General features: G+C 35.8%; 1 protein-coding gene across 2 annotated transcripts in view; it reads left to right on the top strand.

Annotated features, from left to right (window-relative positions):
- The window catches only part of nphp3 (nephronophthisis 3), a 97,679-nt gene extending 81,298 nt beyond the window's left edge, over window positions 1-16,381 (top strand). For both annotated transcript variants that reach the window (XM_041247943.1, XM_041247942.1), the window contains 7 exons: window positions 4,326-4,392; window positions 6,673-6,758; window positions 7,031-7,102; window positions 8,482-8,636; window positions 10,490-10,606; window positions 12,462-12,571; window positions 15,366-16,381. In XM_041247943.1, coding sequence (XP_041103877.1) covers window positions 4,326-4,392; window positions 6,673-6,758; window positions 7,031-7,102; window positions 8,482-8,636; window positions 10,490-10,606; window positions 12,462-12,571; window positions 15,366-15,480 — 722 coding nt within the window. In that variant the 3' untranslated portion in view covers window positions 15,481-16,381. The remainder of the gene's footprint in view (window positions 1-4,325; window positions 4,393-6,672; window positions 6,759-7,030; window positions 7,103-8,481; window positions 8,637-10,489; window positions 10,607-12,461; window positions 12,572-15,365) is intronic.
- The last annotated feature ends 1,414 nt before the right edge of the window (window positions 16,382-17,795 follow it).

The following is a 17,795-nucleotide window of genomic DNA, read 5'->3' as shown; positions in this document are numbered from 1 at the left end:
ATAGCTGACAACACGAAAGTGGATTTTGTTTTGGCAGCTGAAAATAAAATACACTTCTAGCATGTAAACTTTTATATTTAACTTGCTAACATTTTGCAGTTTTTACATATTTCATGGTTTACTATGTATTATATTTTCAGTTATGTACCCTTTTTGTGGTGTTTTTATAATTTTAATGAAACCATGCACTGACTCTGGTGTATTCTAGTACTGTTAAAGCCATTTACTTTATGTGGAAGCAAAATGTTTGCAAGCATTGTTTAAAGTTGTTAATACAACAACAATAAAACAGTCATTTTATTCTCAAAGTTTATTTCTGTTGCCATTAAAAACATCTAGCCAGCAAAAGTGGATCTTATGTGGGTTTATGTGGCTCATAGCAGTAGAGATTTGTGTCTGCAACTGGACTGGTGTGCTCATGATATTTACCACAGACCATGCAGTAGGTAGAGATACACTGTACACAATGGACACAAATTGGAAATACATTTTGGATGTTTTGTAAATGACATTTCTGACATGTATTCCTTTTGCAAGTCAGGTTCAGTCCCAGTGAGAGAATAGTTTGAGAGGCACCTAGCTGTAGGGTTTTTACGTATTGAAGACTGCACTACACCCGTATTGACTGTGCTATGGCATGTTTCACTTTTTTTTTTTATTTTTGCTTTGAAACAGTGTGTAAAATATTGGTTACAGAACAAAAATACAGCATAGAGGTCTCCATCATCTAGATTATTCAGTCACTGGTGTTTTTGAAGTTGGCATTGTTGTCTGTATCACAAAGACTCATTTAGGAATTGTTGCTACATTGCACAATTATGTGTATTTTGTTAACAAAGCACAGGGTTAGTTTGTAAATGAGAAATGACTTAAAGCACAAGCTTTATTCTAAGTTATTTTAATGTTCAGAGATGTGTGTTGATAAGAATTCCTTCAGTTCTAAATATTCCTTGCTTTTCAAACGCCACATATCTTATTATTTTTTAGAGTCATTGCGGTAGTGTAGTTGTAGTGGTACATTATTTATTCATTCTATACATTATTCATTCAAATAGTATCAGTTCACCTCACCAGAAGTTTAAATGTAATTGCTCTCTATTTGCTCTAAGATGTTGTATGTATCCATATCTAAACGAAACAGTAAGGAAACTAATGTTTTTGTTAAAAAGCATTAAAAAAAGTCTTAATTAAAGCCAGAGTAAACCACAGGCAGTTGGGTAGTTAAGATGCAATTCCAGATATACCTAAATGGTTTTCTGCACACAGCTGTTTGCATTTTTTTCCTCTAGACAGGACAATCTCAGGCAAGTTTGATTGTTTAAAGCTGTTGTGTTTCTAGTAGATATATTTTTGTTTAACTTTAGGGGACACCCTTTTAAGAAATGTTTAGTTATTTGGTTTTATCATTTTAATCTATTTTAACTACATATACTTTATAGTGTCTTTAAAAGGTGGACATAAAAAAATGAAATATTCTAGAATTTTGTATTTACCCTTTTTCAGGTAAGCATGCATATTTACAAACATTTGTTGTATAATAACTCTACAGAAAATTATCAATATTTCTCCAATACATAGTATGTTTAATCATGAAATATCTAGAATTACTGTGCCCCAATGTTTAGAATTACATTGCCAATAAGCCTTTCTGGTAAAGCTTGCGGTTTTGTCTTTTTCACAAAATGAATGTGCAATACAATGCTGTGGCTTCATTTTGTAATCCTGTTATTTCTTTCATGAGTAGTAATATTTTCATTTACTCTTAAACAATTGCTAACCTCCAAAAAAAGCTGTGTCAGTACCTTATATTCTTCATAAAGATTGGTTCTGTATAGATAGTCACTTTTATTCTCACTTGACCACAGTTACTACCATGACTTCCAATCCATGTAAACAGGAAGTCACTACCCCTGTGGATATGAATGAAGCGGAGCATGTCGGACCGTCTCAAGCCTTAATAGGAAAAGGGGAACAGGAACTGGGAGCAAATAAGAGTAAGGCTGCTAATGAACAAAGTTAGTTAGTAAATCCCGGCAGTCATGCCAAATCCCAATAATAAACACCCCAGATAACCCTCACAATCTCACTCCACACTTGTGCTCACAACATCCAGCCATTCAGTAATTGCTCCCCCTAAAGACCGCTCTCTCGCCCCTTTCCCACCTGGACATAACTGGCATTTAACCCCCTCCCTCGAACATCCAACAATACCACCAACACAGCTGGCCCCCCTGCCCAAAGCATCTCCCCCTCATACCCTCCCCCTGTTATATTAATAAATGTGCATGCTCTGTGCACCACATCTTACAGGGGAATTATTGGAAACTACAACATATGGCGAAAACAGAGATCATTGCCATTTTAATTAAATAATTAGAAAATGATTGAGAGCGAACAGCCAATCAGCTTCCAGATCTAGCGGGCTTTGCATAGATGCCCGCTGGAACCTTGAAGTGCTTAACTGTGAATTAAACTTTAAATCAATCCGCGCATACATACCGGCTTTTTTTTGTTTTTTTTTTCCCTTAACATTCTAATCTACAACTAAACATACAATTAAACATACTTTCGGACACTGGTCTAGAGACGAGCAATATCATGTCTATGACAGGACACTGTAATGAAGGCTCAATTCGCAGCTACTGGACATTGTGTCAACAGGGAAGACATGATTGGTCCACACTTCTGTCATTGGCTGGATCCAAACAACACCCTCCCTCAAAACCAGCCAGTGAAACTGTCAACCCTGTTTCAGTTCTTTCTGCAACAGCCAATCCACTCCCTGCCTGCTTGAACGACGCCCCGCCTCCAGCAAGAAGTTTGGAGTGTGACTCAATACTACACGGACTATTCAACAGTTGTACGTTTCCAGATAAATTATAATAAGAAAGAGTAAGACCCCAATAAATAAATGTTTGCAATAATAATAATTTTAATAATAATATTTTCTCTACGTGTGTTTTTATATTATAATTGTTAGGGACTCTGTGGCATTTTACCTGCCGAAATATCAGAAGTTCAAGGTAAATAGAGGTTTAAAAGTTTTTTTTTTTTTTTTTTTTAAAAGAGAAAATGAAGAAATAAATTGTTTTATAATTGTGATAGAGCCCTCCCGATGCGGGATGTACCGTGTGGTAGATGACCTTGACTTTGGTTAGTGCACTCGCCTTCAGCTTGGGACGCGTAACTTCAGTCGCGGTCATGTACCACATCGTAGAGCCTGCATCGACAGGCTATATCGCTTAAGGATACAATGGCATAGAACAACGTAGCTACCAAAATGCAGTATTGAAGTATAAGTTCTATAATTTCCAATAGATACTTTTTAGAAATGCTGTATATCTACTTAAAACATTGAAATAGTAAAGTAAATGCACATCTTAAAATACTATATGTTTAATTGATTTGTTACTGTACACGTTAAGAAAACCAGAACACTTTAAAAATGACGCACACAGTTCAGGACGTTGCGAACTGATTGCTCTCACAGTAAATGGTGTGGTTTTCAGTCTACTCCAGAAACAGTCTGACATTCTGATTTTAATTAGCTAATTGAATCCACTCAACGTCACAAAACAAGAAAACTATTCATTTAAAAAAAAAAAAAAAAAAAACAGCATGAGTTGCTCTCAGTCTATTATTCCCCCCCACTTCTCCAGGCTAATCACAAAAAACAGTTTCATCAGCAACAAGCTTGTTGAATTGAATTAATTTCTATGTGGTTATACATTCAATATCTTAAAGTACACACGACTCTTAAAATATGTACATGATTTAGTAATACTAGGGACAAATGGTTGAGGGGACGAACTGTTGTACACCCATATTTGTTGAACAATATTCCTCAATAGAGCCACAACATGAGTTATAGGCTAATTGTCTACATTGTAACCAGAGCCCTTGTAAATAACTGGAAGTAACTGACATAATACAGTAGATTAGCTTTGGAAAGCCAACAGTTAAATCATGATGAACAGACTTTTAGTTACTTTGGCAAAACAGGAAGTAAACAATTAAACAAACAGGATTTATCTTTTGTTGTCTTTATAACAACTTTTTTTGGAGTGCATCTTTCCATGTATTTAATTTTTTACTCTTACTCTCTTGCATTTGTGCTTAATTTTGTGTGTATATAGGGTAGCGTGCACGGGGGAAGGCAGCAGCAAAGGAGCCGGCTCTTTTGTACAGCGGTATCGGCGCTATGCTTTAGTGCAAGAGGTCACGCCCGCCCTCCGCCTGTGTGTGGATTGCCTCGTCCTGTCTGATGTGCCTGACTGCATTAACTGAGATCACTACAATATTAAAATATATTTATTATTTTTCAGGTGCTGGAAATCCAAACTGTAAAATAGCTGTTGTGATGGGCAAGAGTAGAACTAGTTCTGTGGAAAGGTAAGCTTTTTGCTCCTGAAGTACATAGCAACTCAAGGCTCATGTAAAAGAATCAAACGAGCTGAGCAGCATGTGCTGATATACAGGATATTTTACATGTGCCAAGACACACTCAAATATAGAATTCCTCCTGAAAGTAGTGTTTATTTGTAGATTTATCAGTGATAAATTACATCTTTTATTGCCTTTCACGTTGTTTGTTTCACTGAAAAGACTTTCCCACATTGTCAATAGAAATGTTTTTATAAAAGCAGTTTGAGACATGAGAACGTACACTTCAGTATCATGAAAAGTGTGAATACTGTATATATAATTCAGAAACCACTTGTTTGCTGTTTCATCTTTCTGTATTTAAATATTACTGAGTTAACCGTGATTACATTAGTAGGCAGACATAACATTTTAACAGCATCATTATGGTTAACATCACTGTGCATATACACTTAAGCAATACTGCACCTTCAAGTTATTTAATTTATTAGTTTACCAGATATGGTAATATGAGTGTAATGTAGTTTTTATTTCAATGACAGCATTTTATTGTATTGGTCTGGACTTACTTGTATGTGTGGTTGATAAGGTTTGGCCCTTTTTCATCCTGCAGCAAAAACTTTAACACAGACTTTTAACAATTGGCTGATAACATGTGTTTTAGAAAGTGCAATTGGAATATAAAGTCATCCATTTTTACAATAATGACAGCAACTTCATCAAGTTGACACCTTTGGCTGACTGTCAATGTAATTTTGTTATTCTCAGCAACCCCTGCGTTAGAAGGTAAATTATCCTCTGCAGTGATTAAAATGATGCTTTCAGTGGTGCATTCACTTGTTAAACTGTGCACTTCAGCACTGGGAAATTAATTACTAGTAACCTCTCTACATTATATTAACACTGCTGTTGGCTATAATAAGAAACAAATATGAAGCTTCTGTGAAGCTAATAGTTAATCTGTTTGTATGTCTTACTAATTATGCACAGATGAATTACAGTACTTATTCAATATCAGTGTTATGTTGTACAGTGTTGCAACCATGAAATGTTCAAACATGTTGTTTTTGGATCTAAGATGTCATGACTAAGTAGCATTTCTCAGAAATTAAGTATTGTATTGAAACAATCTGGCCTTTGGTGTATTGTAAATATGTGGTTTGTCAGCACCCAAACTGCATTTCAGTGAATACAAACACATCAAATAAAACATGGGAATGATAACTGAGATTGTAGGAAGTGTTGTATTCTACTGGTAGCTGATTTTTGTGGGGGAGGTTTTTAAATATATACATTTTATAAAGTAAGAGGTTGATCTACTTAAGGGTTGAAAAAGCAACTTTCTTTTGTTTTCCTTTAGATATTAGTAGTCCAGTGGTGTGATTGAACTACCTTTTATAATGCAGTTTTGCAGCTCTAAAAAAAACAAAACACTGATATAATTATAACTCCTATATTATGTACTTGTAGTCTGAAATGATACCTTGTCACCTGTATAATTAAAGGGATAATTAATGAAATGCTACACACCTGTACCATGCAAAATGTTATAGATAGAATTGCATAGCTCTGGATCTAATTTATTTGAATGAATTAACCATTTATCAGGGCAATCATTGGCTAACCTATTGGAATAACATTAAATTAACTGTAAACATATTATGTTCTGTTTGCACCTGGCATGTTTTCTTCCTGGTTTCTTCACAATGGGGAAAAAAAAAATTACATTTTATAAAGCTATCAAGACAGATCTAGGTAGAGGCAATTAAGTTCTGACTGGTAAAAGTGGGTTATCTATATTACAGCACAATGGAAACATTAAATAGTAATACAATGTTATAAAAAAGTGATTAATGTTTTTATTTATTTTTAAGTAACTAATATAATAAAGTAGAAAACCCAATACGCTATAAATGGTGACAGGTATTTGATATTTGAAACATGAGGCAGACAGAGCGGGGAGTCTTCCACAAAGGTCAAGGCCCAAGTCAATGAACATTTATACTGCCAATGTTATTTTTTTATTCTATCAAACAGTATCAGCTATTATACAGGTACATATTTTAATGTATTGTAGAATTTATAAAGATATACATGTCAACCCTCATCAAAATGACAGCAGTTATTCAAAGCTTGCTCTTTTGTAAGAATCCTCAGGGGCTATACTTACTACTGACAATAATGACTGCTTCTCAGTAATTTGACCTTGGACACCCTCCTTTTCAGTTTTTTATTAATGAACAACAAACATGTACAGTCTAGAATACAGATATACTGTTTGTGTTGCAGGCACAAACAGCACAGCATGATCCTTGTTCCATTAGATACCCCGGGAGTAAAGCTGATCAGACCCTTATCAGTGTTTGGCTATGATGGTAAGGGCATTTTCAGTACAGTTCTCACAGTTTCAGTGATTTTAAACACCCTTTGATCTTTGTGAATTGCTCAAAATGGTATAAATAAAGAGTGGAACACTCTGGTCTGTCTGACACTCTAATTTCTTGTATACATACAATCCTATAAGAGCATTCTGAATGTACTCTGGATTTCAACAATGAAAACTGAACTCTACATGTCTTTACAATAAGCATTTCAATTGCATTCATTCCACATTGACAATGTCAGTATGAAACTATTGTCTCCCCAGATGCTTTTCATGGTGGTCACTTTGAGATACATTTTGAAGATGTGCATGTGCCTTTATCTAGCATTATTTTAGGTAAGTATTTTCAAGAACATCTGTTGCCCTTACCTCTCTTATTTGATACATAAACAAAACGTTAAAGACAGCAAAATAATAAAATAAATATTTTGAAAGAGGAGAACCACTGACTCATTGAGGTAACAAACATTGTGATTTTAAGATGCAAGTTACCACTGCTTCCGCATCTGGAATTTAGATAAAATTATTCAACTTTTGATTGTTTCTGAGAGGTGTATCACATATAAAACATGTACATTTTCCAAAGACTTTTCGCTCAACTCTGGTCCAGTGGCTACAGGTGCTGAGCAACATCACACCTCCACACATTCGGCGCAAGGAAGCAGTGGTCAAAATCATCAACAAGATCCAGGATAACCCGGCACTACCATTGCATGACTTTATCCTCCATCCACCAAAGGTGTGTCTGGAATCTAGACGCTCAGTCTGGCTGTCACTTCCTGAACCTGACTGGTAATCAACAACCCAGTGGTAAGAGGAGTGGTTCCAGAGCGACATTCGGAACAAATTCCTCATTGCCGACCCAACAGACTTTGACCTGCCACGACAAGATTGGACTTTACTCAATCGCTATCGTACTGGTCACTGTCAGTGTGCAGCGTGTCTTTGACTGGGGCCTCGTAGACAGCCCATTCTGCTCATATGGGCAGAAACGGACAATGCTTCACGTTGTGGAGGACTGCCTGCTGACAAGTCTACCGGGTGGACTCCATGCTCTACACACAGCTGTTGATTCAGCAGTTGCTTTGTTGCGCAAGAACAGCACACGCTAAAGAAGAAAGAAAGACTTTGCAAAAAGAGATTCACAACAAATCCAAATAGCAGCCAAGTATAATAAAGTTCAGCTTAACCTTCGTGGACTACAGAGCTTTTTACTTTCATGCATTACATTTTATTTGGCAGAAAATTATTGAACAAAAGTCAAAAACTAATTGCCAATCATCAAAAATCAGCATCCTTACATGAAGGGTCAAAGATGAAAAATTAAGGCCACAATGCACAGGGGATAGTGCACCCTATTTAGGAGGAATCCTCTGGGGACCAACCCCTTGACCACTCTCCCTCTGTAGACTGCTGAAATTGCATAGCCATTGTATTTCTTAGATTTAATGAATTGTGTGATGTTACCCACGCTAATGACTTTAACGTGGGTAAAAATAAAAAGAGTATCCTCTGGTGTTCAAAGCCAGTTTAATCCATGGGTTTCAAACACAAGGCTGTTGACCAAATCAAGACCCAGAACAATTTTATCAGTTTACCACTTTCAATGCTGCATTCCAGTGACAAATAAGTTAATTCATAGCCAAGCTTAAATTCTATGAAAGAAACCACAAAGCAGTGTCCTTTTTCATTTGCTGATATAACTATTTCCTTAGGTGAAGGAAGAGGATTTGAAATAGCACAAGGTCGACTTGGACCAGGCCGGCTTCACCACTGTATGAGAACAATAGGGCTGGCTGAGCGAGCTCTGGAACTATTGTGCCAACGTGCAGCCTGCAGAGAGACCTTCGGGAAGAAACTCTACCAGCATGTAAGTGGGTTAAGGTACCTATGTCCTTGATACTTGATGCTTTGCATTATACTTTCATTAAACTGCTTTGCTCTGTAAAAATGCAGACAGAAATCACCTAAGAGACTGTGGATGCAGTTTTTCAGAGAATCACAGACATGCATCAGGGCAATGCTGGTCATTCTGTATATTTAAGTGTGAAAGGTTATAGGGTAAAATAATGAGATAGTATAATATTATTGAAATATTGGCTGGGAATAAAGGAACTTCATTTTTAGCCTTTTGTGTAACTTTCAATTGCAGTCTGGATGATAGACTACAAAAACATTGTTTCACAAGGGATTGCTTGTGTTTTAGAGCAAATGTGGTTTTTAAAATACAGGTAATTTGCTTTGTTCAAGGACCAAAACAATAATATTGAAAATTGTGATGCATAATATTTAAAATATGGGGTACTGACTTTTCTAAGGTGAAGAAAATATTCTGTATTTTAGTCAGACTAACCCTTAAGTGGAAGAGCTCCTAGTAATTTATTATGGACTGACCACATTGTATAGGACAGGTGGCAAACAGTATTAGCTCATAATAACCAGTTTCATGTGTTTCAAATCCAATCTTCATGCTCTCAATTGTAATAAAAGGTACAACTATAAAACATGCTAATCCAAGGAGCAAAAGCAGTATGATGAGATTAAAACAAGCAGAAGGATAAGATTTTTTTTTTTTGGGTGGTTATGCATTGAGTGTATCTGTATTAAGTGTCTTGCAAATACTGAAGCATTTCTTAGAGTTGTGGATTCATTGTATTCCACAAGCAACATCAGACAGTGCTTTGTCTTTAGATGAATTTTTTGCTGGAATTTCATTTAACTGAAATTCTAAACTTTACAGGCCTTTAAAAAATAACACAAACAAAAAAAACAAAACAGTAGCCCAACCTAATGGATGACTTGAAAAAGCCAGTGTGTTTGGCAAATTGGTTAACACTGTGCAGGTGTAGGTGATCAATTAACAGACAAACAGTCCAGGTGCAAAGTTGTTTAATGATTTTTATGTCCAGTGCCTGACTGCAAAATAAACTGTAAACAATAAATGATGTGAAGTATACAGCGGCATGTGTTACTTAATTTATAATCCCCGGGTTTGTCCCGAAAGAAGTCCTGTTTATTATACACCCACACAAAACACCTACACAAATTTGGTTAGTGAGTGAAGATACAGTTTCTTCATGATACAAGTGAAGTGATGTTCCGGGTTGGTGCTGGCCCTTGGCGACGGCTCCAGAACGTGTTAGCTAATAATAAGACACAATTAGAAAAACAAACAAAACACTCATGATATGTATACACAAATCCTCAGGTCCTTCTGGGTTCTTTTTCAATAACCAAAACAAAGGAACAGATTACATCGCTCCATTGCATGCCAAGACTGTAAAAACAAAAACATGAGAAACTACTTAGAAGCTGCTTGCAAGGCTTATTGCTCTAATTTTTGAACGATAGAAAGATGACACCTATTAATTTCTTATACGATGGAAACCCACTATTGCAAAACAAGACTTGCAGATCTTTCTACATTGTTAGAAAGGTGTATTTTTTTTCATGGACAGATGCAGAAAAAACAAAACTGGAGAACTATGTGAAAAGGCAATATTTAAATTCAATAGTAAATAAACATTTAACTGACAGTTCATTTACAGTTTTCAGTAATTTGTCATTTATTTGCTGTTTTTAGTCAGTAATTTAACATCTGAGAACACTTTGTAACAATCAAAGTTTTTCTGTTACATTCACTTGAAAGGCAATTACTTTTCATTTCTCATGCTTTATTCATAATTGTTGTGTGTGTTCTGTTTTGGGTTTTTTTTTTTGTAGGAAGTGGTTGCACATTGGATTGCAGAATGTCGCATTATCATTGAACAAACCCGTCTGCTAACCCTTAATGCTGCCAACTCCATAGATAGTTTGGGAAGTGCTGCTGCAAGGAAAGAGGTATTAAAAATAAGGAATAATTTAATACATTAGTTGTTGCATCTCAGCAACTGTTTATATGAGGAAAATGCTTAACTTTTGGGTAGAATGTTTTAGATGAGAGGAAAAACAAATGTGCCCTGTTTGAAGAAGTTGCTGCTGTTAATGAGATCAAAAATCTCAGCAGGCTTTTCCTGTTTAACAATTTTAAATGCCAAGGGGGAAAACAAACAAACAAACAAACAAAGTCTGTTGAATAAAGCCCTAGACATTTACTGGCACGCCAGTATAAAAAATGGAAGTTAAACAAAGTCTAAGACACTGTTGCTCAACGACCAGTCTGCGGAACGCCAGTTCCTGGATTTCATTGAGACGAAAAGATTACTGACAGTGTATTTATATCTATGTAGTAGTGCTTAATAATTGTATTAACTGTTTTATGGAAGGATGAAATGTGTTACAAAATGTTACAAAATCACTAAGAAACAACCTAGCTCTTATATAAGCACCTTGGAATTTTTTTTTCTTCTAGTTTTTCAAAATATGATTTTTTTAAACTGATCTGTTTTAAAATGCTTAAAACAACCAGCCTTGTAATATATACATTGCAGTGGTACAGGCTTTATAAGTGGGACGCCATATTTTAGGAAGACACTGAGCCGGTCCCTGCTTTAAAAAAGGTTGAGAAAAAATCGGGGTAATATCTTAATAGACAGAATTCTAAGTCTTTTGATTTAGCTGTAATTAAGATTTTAATTGATACAGTCCCTGTGGAAGGGTGGTGGGCAATTCAGTGACATGGAGACAGAACTTTGTGTAACGCCACTCAGGCACACTAATTTATTTCATCTCGCAGAGGGCGCTGTTGTCAAGTCTGAATACTGCCAACAGTAAACAGGACCACGGTTTTACCAATTCCGGTATAGGGTCTAGTGCACATGCAAGTGCTAAAAATAATAATGAAAACAAAAGGCGAAAGAAACAGGGAAAATAAAAAAACAATAAAACTACAAAATAAAGGTGTACTCTGCAGCATTACCCTGACCGTCGCTGTCCGCTTGGCCCGGGTCTCCATCCTACACTGCTCTGTTCCCTCCACCTATACACACTCAGGGTCTGCCCAAGGATTCCCCGATCTCTATAAGCTTTCTGTTTTTACTTAATGATTTGTTTCGATTTCTTTCTTTCCTCCGGCCGTGCTCGGTCCGGCGGCAGAGCTTCCGTCAGCTGGCTAGCTCGTTTAGTCTCAGAGGGGGCAGACCCGAGGGAATCCCAGAGCGTCATATTATCGGTGCAGCAACCCCCCAAAGCCCGCCCCTAAGCCACTCAGTGAGAGGGAGAGCCCACACACCCTCTTTCCCACCTCTCCGCGTCAATGCCATGACTGACAGGCGGATACTGTAGGGCCCTCTTCCTGCAGCACTATGAATGCGCCCGGAGAGTCAGCGCAGGTCTCCCCTGTTAGTTCCACAAAACCTTGCTCCATTGGCAGCAGCAACCTTGCCACATGCCCAGTTTAAATACTGCTGCCTATGTGACTACTTGAGGAGCATTAGATACATGTCCCTCTAGTGTTTTACATTGAAAGGCACTAATATTATAGATTTTATTCTGCAAACAAACATCTTGTTGATTTTCATAGCTTAAACAATTACCCAAGCAGTGTAGACCTTTTGCAAAAAGGGGACTGCAAATAGATAATAGCACGAATCAATATATTTTATTTAAAAAAAATAATCACAGATTCTGTGAAAACCTTTTGGTAATCCTAAATACAAAATAATACTGAATCGGGACGTGCTTTATTTGATTAATTTTTTTCTTAATTGAGTCCATCCCTTTACCAGTATGCTAATAGTATCCTACTCTCATGCAGATTGCAATGATCAAGGTGGCCGCTGCTAGAATGGCTTGTAAGGTGGTCGACTACGCAATTCAAGTTCATGGAGGAGGAGGAGTGTCACAAGATTTCCCTCTTGCACAGATGTAAGTAAAATGCCTATGAATCAGAACATTATAATTCAAGGTATCACACCGACATGTTTTATATCAGTGGGGGTGGGTGCAAGTCTCTGCCTTTTGTATTTATGGCTTTTCTTGTAAAGTCTCATTAAACCGTCTTGTCCAAGACATTTGTAAAATGTTCAGGTTTAATTTGTCCAACATCCCTTGGATTTGAAGAAACTCAATTGCTGGCACTAGAGAAGTATTAATTTATAGTATGGCAATGCATATGCTTGATTTGTAATTCCAAGCTGGCAATTCTCCCTTATTCTTCACTTATGCCCTGCAACAGTGTCATAACTCATCTACTGTAGTTCACGTTGTCGTTTTTAGTCATCTCATTTGCATCCATTACTCCTTTGACTTAACAGCCAACATAATTCATTTTACTAACTTCAGTATGCTACGTTTTTTTTTTTTCCAGAATGTTTTATGCTGTTTTCACAGTAGTTTCCAAGGCTATAAGTGAACAAAAGCATTCACATGCATGGTGTTCACTTGGAAGGGATGACATTAGTCAGTCTTCTGATAATATAACAATTTTATAAAATAAACACACTTGAAATTAGGGATGAAACGATAGTAGATTTCTGCGATAATAGATGAGAGCCTACTCTTTCCCGATACACCAGTTATCACAATAGTAGCTGTTATTTTTCAATTACTTTTCTAACTGAATAAAAAGAAAAAAAAATAACAAGTTGTCTTTTTTTCACTGGAATATGGTCTGCAACAGAAGGAAGTTACAGACTTAAAAAAAAAAAATAGCAAGATTCTAACAAGAATGAAAAAACTTACAAGTACACAGGTGGAAGAAAAATAATCTTAATGAAATTGTCCTTATTTTACCATCATTAATAGTTGCAAAAAATTATCTCTGTTTAAGTCTGTCAAAGTGGGACTTGAAGCTTTTTTTCCTCCTGGTTTATTTGTACATTTATTTAAATGTACAGTAGTCCCCCCTTATACGAGTGTAATTCGTTCCTTGAAAACTTCTCATTAGGCGAAATCTCGTATAACAGAAATGAAATCTCCATTGGTTCCCATGTTGTAATCTTCGATTGGTTCCAAAGCCCGAAAAATTTCCTCTTCAGCACCCAAAATTCCCCTTAATAAAGGACAGGACGGTATCTAAATATGAAATCACTGAAATTCTGTATCAGTTGTTAAAGAAATTAGCCTAAAGTTGTTCAGTAAGTGACAAATAAACAATCTCTTGCGGTATGCATGAGTCCCCCACAAATAAATAAATATTAATGAAGTTGTAAAAACACTAACAATAAATGTACAGCTATGAAAAAAATTAAGACAATAAATATAAAATTTAAATATAAAACAGAAATAAAAAAGGACTTAAGTAAAGGGAGATAGCAGAAGCAACTGACAACTACTACACACGCGAGACAACATGAGAACGGTACAAAGACAAAGAAGGCTCACAGCGCATGCTGGGATGGTGGTGGTTGTGGTGAATGCTGTGACCTACGCCTTGCACAGACGCAGTTTGATCAGTCACTGTGTGAGCTCCCTTTTGGTAAGAGCGAAAATATGCTAGTTTAATAGAAAAACACAGGTATTGATTTCAGTGTCTCATACAATTGAAATCTCTTATATCGGTAGCTCGTATAACGAGTGATTACTCTACTTAGAAACAGTACATAATTACAAAATATGAGGCATCTGTATTTATTTCAATACATTTAAAGTACTTTACACATACTGCTAACTATTCTCAATTCTTTTTCAAATAGTCTGCAAAATACAAAATTACAACCTGTAAGTATGGAATAGAGCAGTGTGGGCATGATGTTCTTTATGCATATTCCTTTTTTATTCCTTTTTGTTATTTTAATTTATCATTTAAGAAAACACATTTCAATACTGTTATCAACTTTATCTGAGGTAGCCTGTTTTTCTGGTGGCATAATAGCCTATAGCATGTACATTTTTAATGAACTTATTGAAATTATATACTGTCAATTGAGGGTGGAACTGAGGGTGCCACATCCAGGGGGGGGATGTTAAAGTGACCGTGCTTGTTGACTGCTGATGTTTAACTCCACTGGGTGCTAAGTATGGAAGGGCATGTTGTTGTTGTTCTGCTTTTGCCACTCTGTGGATTGGATGTACATCCTATGGTATTTCCTGCTATATATTTGTTTGTAGTGAAAGTACACACTAGGGCTGTCAGTTAAACGTCATAATAGCAATCGAATAATTGTGCACACAACATAAAATCATTCTCTAGTAAATATCAATGATTGTACCATACACTTTTAGTGCATTCCTCTTCCTGTGACTTTATTATTTTAATATAATTGCAGCTCAGTAAAGCTTGTGCACACCAATTGAATGCGAGTGGTAATTACGCCTTGGTAGTGTCAAGAGAAAAAGAAAAACAAAACACAGCATTCGCAACAAGCCTAGCAAGTTTAACATATTACAGGAGTGTTACTAAAATATTTATTCCAAACAATTACAGTACTTTGGAATGTAGGTATAAACTAGACAAGAGTTTACGAAAAATCTTGTTAATACTACCACCTAACCTTCACTATCTGTGAAACACAATGTGGAAATACCAGCCTAAAACATAATAATACTATTACTACTAATAGTCCATAGCAGGAGGCGTTGGTGTTTCTACATATTAGGGTTTAGTTGGGTGAACTTTTTTTGAGATTTTTACTTTAAACTTTTTATATTTCCCTAATGAGGAAATAGAGTTCTTCTGTTCAAGGTCACATCTAATAACTACATTTCTCTTCTCTTTCAGGTATGCAGTTGTGCGCACTTTGCGTTTTGCAGATGGTCCTGATGAGGTGCACCTCTCTGCAATTGCAAAGATGGAAATAACAGACCAACTTGAGAAATTTAGGGCCAAAATGTAAAACTCTTATTCTCAACGTTTACCTTGAATTTTTGCTTCGCTAGTAGCTAATTCCTTCCCCTTTTCTTGACTTACAATATACACTAAGCACACACGATTCCCTTAAAATGACTTTAAAACTTTCAAATAGCCTATAGGATTTTTGTTTACTTTTTACATCTTAGGTGTTTAAAACTAGACATTCTTCCAAAATGTAAATTGATCAAAAATGGTGCATACTCACATTTATAATATGTTTTTCTATCTATTTTGACACGAATTTCCATTCTTTTATATAGAAAACATGTTGGCTACTTAAATCAATTGTTACCTGTTGTTATATATGATTATTTAGTAACACATTATAAAGCTGTTGTATACAAATTCACCAAATGGCTGTCACTAAATTGTAGCATCAAGCAACCATGGCTCTCTCTAGTGGACTATGCACAAGGAAATTGTCTTGATGGTGTTTAAGTTTCTCTCCATTTTTACCTGTTCTTTCTAACTGTCTGATATAGTCATTGGGTTAACTGGTGATTTACATATAAAATACGAGAAGTCATGACCCATTGAAGTTGATAGTGTATTTTCTGATGTATGGGAAGTGTGTTTTCAGGGACAGTTGTGTAAGTTGTCCTTACCGGAGCGTTATATTTTTAAACATATTGACGATTCTTTTGAAATTTTTAATCGCACATGGGTCATAAATCAAATGGGCAATTTTTTTTTTTTAAACATTTGTGGGAGCATTTGCCAGGAAAATAAAGTTGAAAGATTGTAGTGTATCCAGGTCATACTCTCTCCTGCAACAATGCTGGTTTTCTGTTTCCACAGTGCATCACTCATTTCAGTCAGAGCACCAGCATTGTTGCAGGAGGGAGCATGAACTTGATACACTGCAATGTTTAGACATTCTCTCTTTTCTGGGAAAGTTTAAAAAAAATTCCCTAGCTGTTTCCTATGGTAAAGAAATATCAAAACAATCTGGAATATGTTGAGTCCAGGAGATTTGGTGGTCCAGTGACTCCTTGTGTGTGACCCTGAGTAAGCCACGTAACCACCTTGTGCTCGTCCTACTCGGCACTAGTCATTTTTTTTTTTTTTTCAAAATGACCTCATTGACTAATTTTAAAAGCGATTTGTTGCATGGTAAACACTGTAAAAATGTTAGATCACTATATTAATGCCAGGTGCAATTTATTTCCCATATTGCAACCAGATTGTAAAAGCCAATTTGTAACGTAGCATAAGAACCTTTGCTTTAATATTTATAACACAATTACATGCTGGCCTAATTCAAATCATAATATCAGTGGGGAAATAGTTTATTTCAATGGACTGTATTAAAGAGAAAATATATTGTATTTTAATTATTAAAAAGATGTAAATTGTTAAGACAATTCCCATTCATAATCTCATGTTTCCTAGCATACCTATTGATTTATCTGAACTACATGCAAAGAAACTGAGCTAACTGTCTTTCTGTAATGTACAGCTATGGCCAAACGCTTTGCAACACCCTGTAGAATTATCTAATTTTGCTTCATAAAGTCAAATAAAACCTGCTGAAATAATGTTATGTAAACATATTGGAGTACATACCGCTTTGTAGTTTTCAATATACTTAAAGAAAAACTGACAAATTGAAAAACGTGATGGTTCAAAATCTAACATGAAATACTATACTACTATATTTACATTTTAAAAATGTAAACTGATATTAATTTTGGCATCTGGGTGACTGCATTAAGCAGTATTCAACAATAAACGAACTGCTGTTAAAGTGGAAGCAGGCCCTTTAGTTATTACTCTCTGCACAGATCTGTAACAGTGAACTGAAACACCACCAGTTTTAAAATGGTGGCTGGATGGCTTTATTTAATTACATTGTTTTCCACTGCTCTAGGAATGATCCGTTCTGCTCCTTTAGGTTGACTGTTAGATTTAAATCTCCAAGGAAAAATGTGATGAAGTAGTTATATCATTTTAATGGCTCAATCATACATTTTGTAATAAACTTGTAAGAAATGTTTTCCACCCCTTTGTACAGCAGAACCGGTAACAAGGTGTAGTTCATAGGTTATATCTGATACGCATTTTCGCAACTAAAATCTCTTCATTATGGCTCCTGATTACAGTGTCTTAAAGTAATTAAGTAATAGTACTTAAAATAATTCCATAAATCTTACCTGTTTTGCGCTCCCATTAGCTACATAGGTCGCAAATGTGGAGTTTTGAAAGAAACATGTATTTTCATTTTAAAACATCTGTTACTAAGATTAAAGGAGGTTTACATTTCATCTGCCTTTTTTTACAGTCAGAATTCCCAATTAC

Source organism: Polyodon spathula, chromosome 4 (assembly GCF_017654505.1).
Source record: "Polyodon spathula isolate WHYD16114869_AA chromosome 4, ASM1765450v1, whole genome shotgun sequence".
Classification (NCBI taxonomy): Eukaryota; Metazoa; Chordata; class Actinopteri; order Acipenseriformes; family Polyodontidae; genus Polyodon; species Polyodon spathula.
The sequence above is the reverse complement of the archived record's forward strand: the minus strand, read 5'-3'. Positions and strand labels throughout refer to the sequence as shown.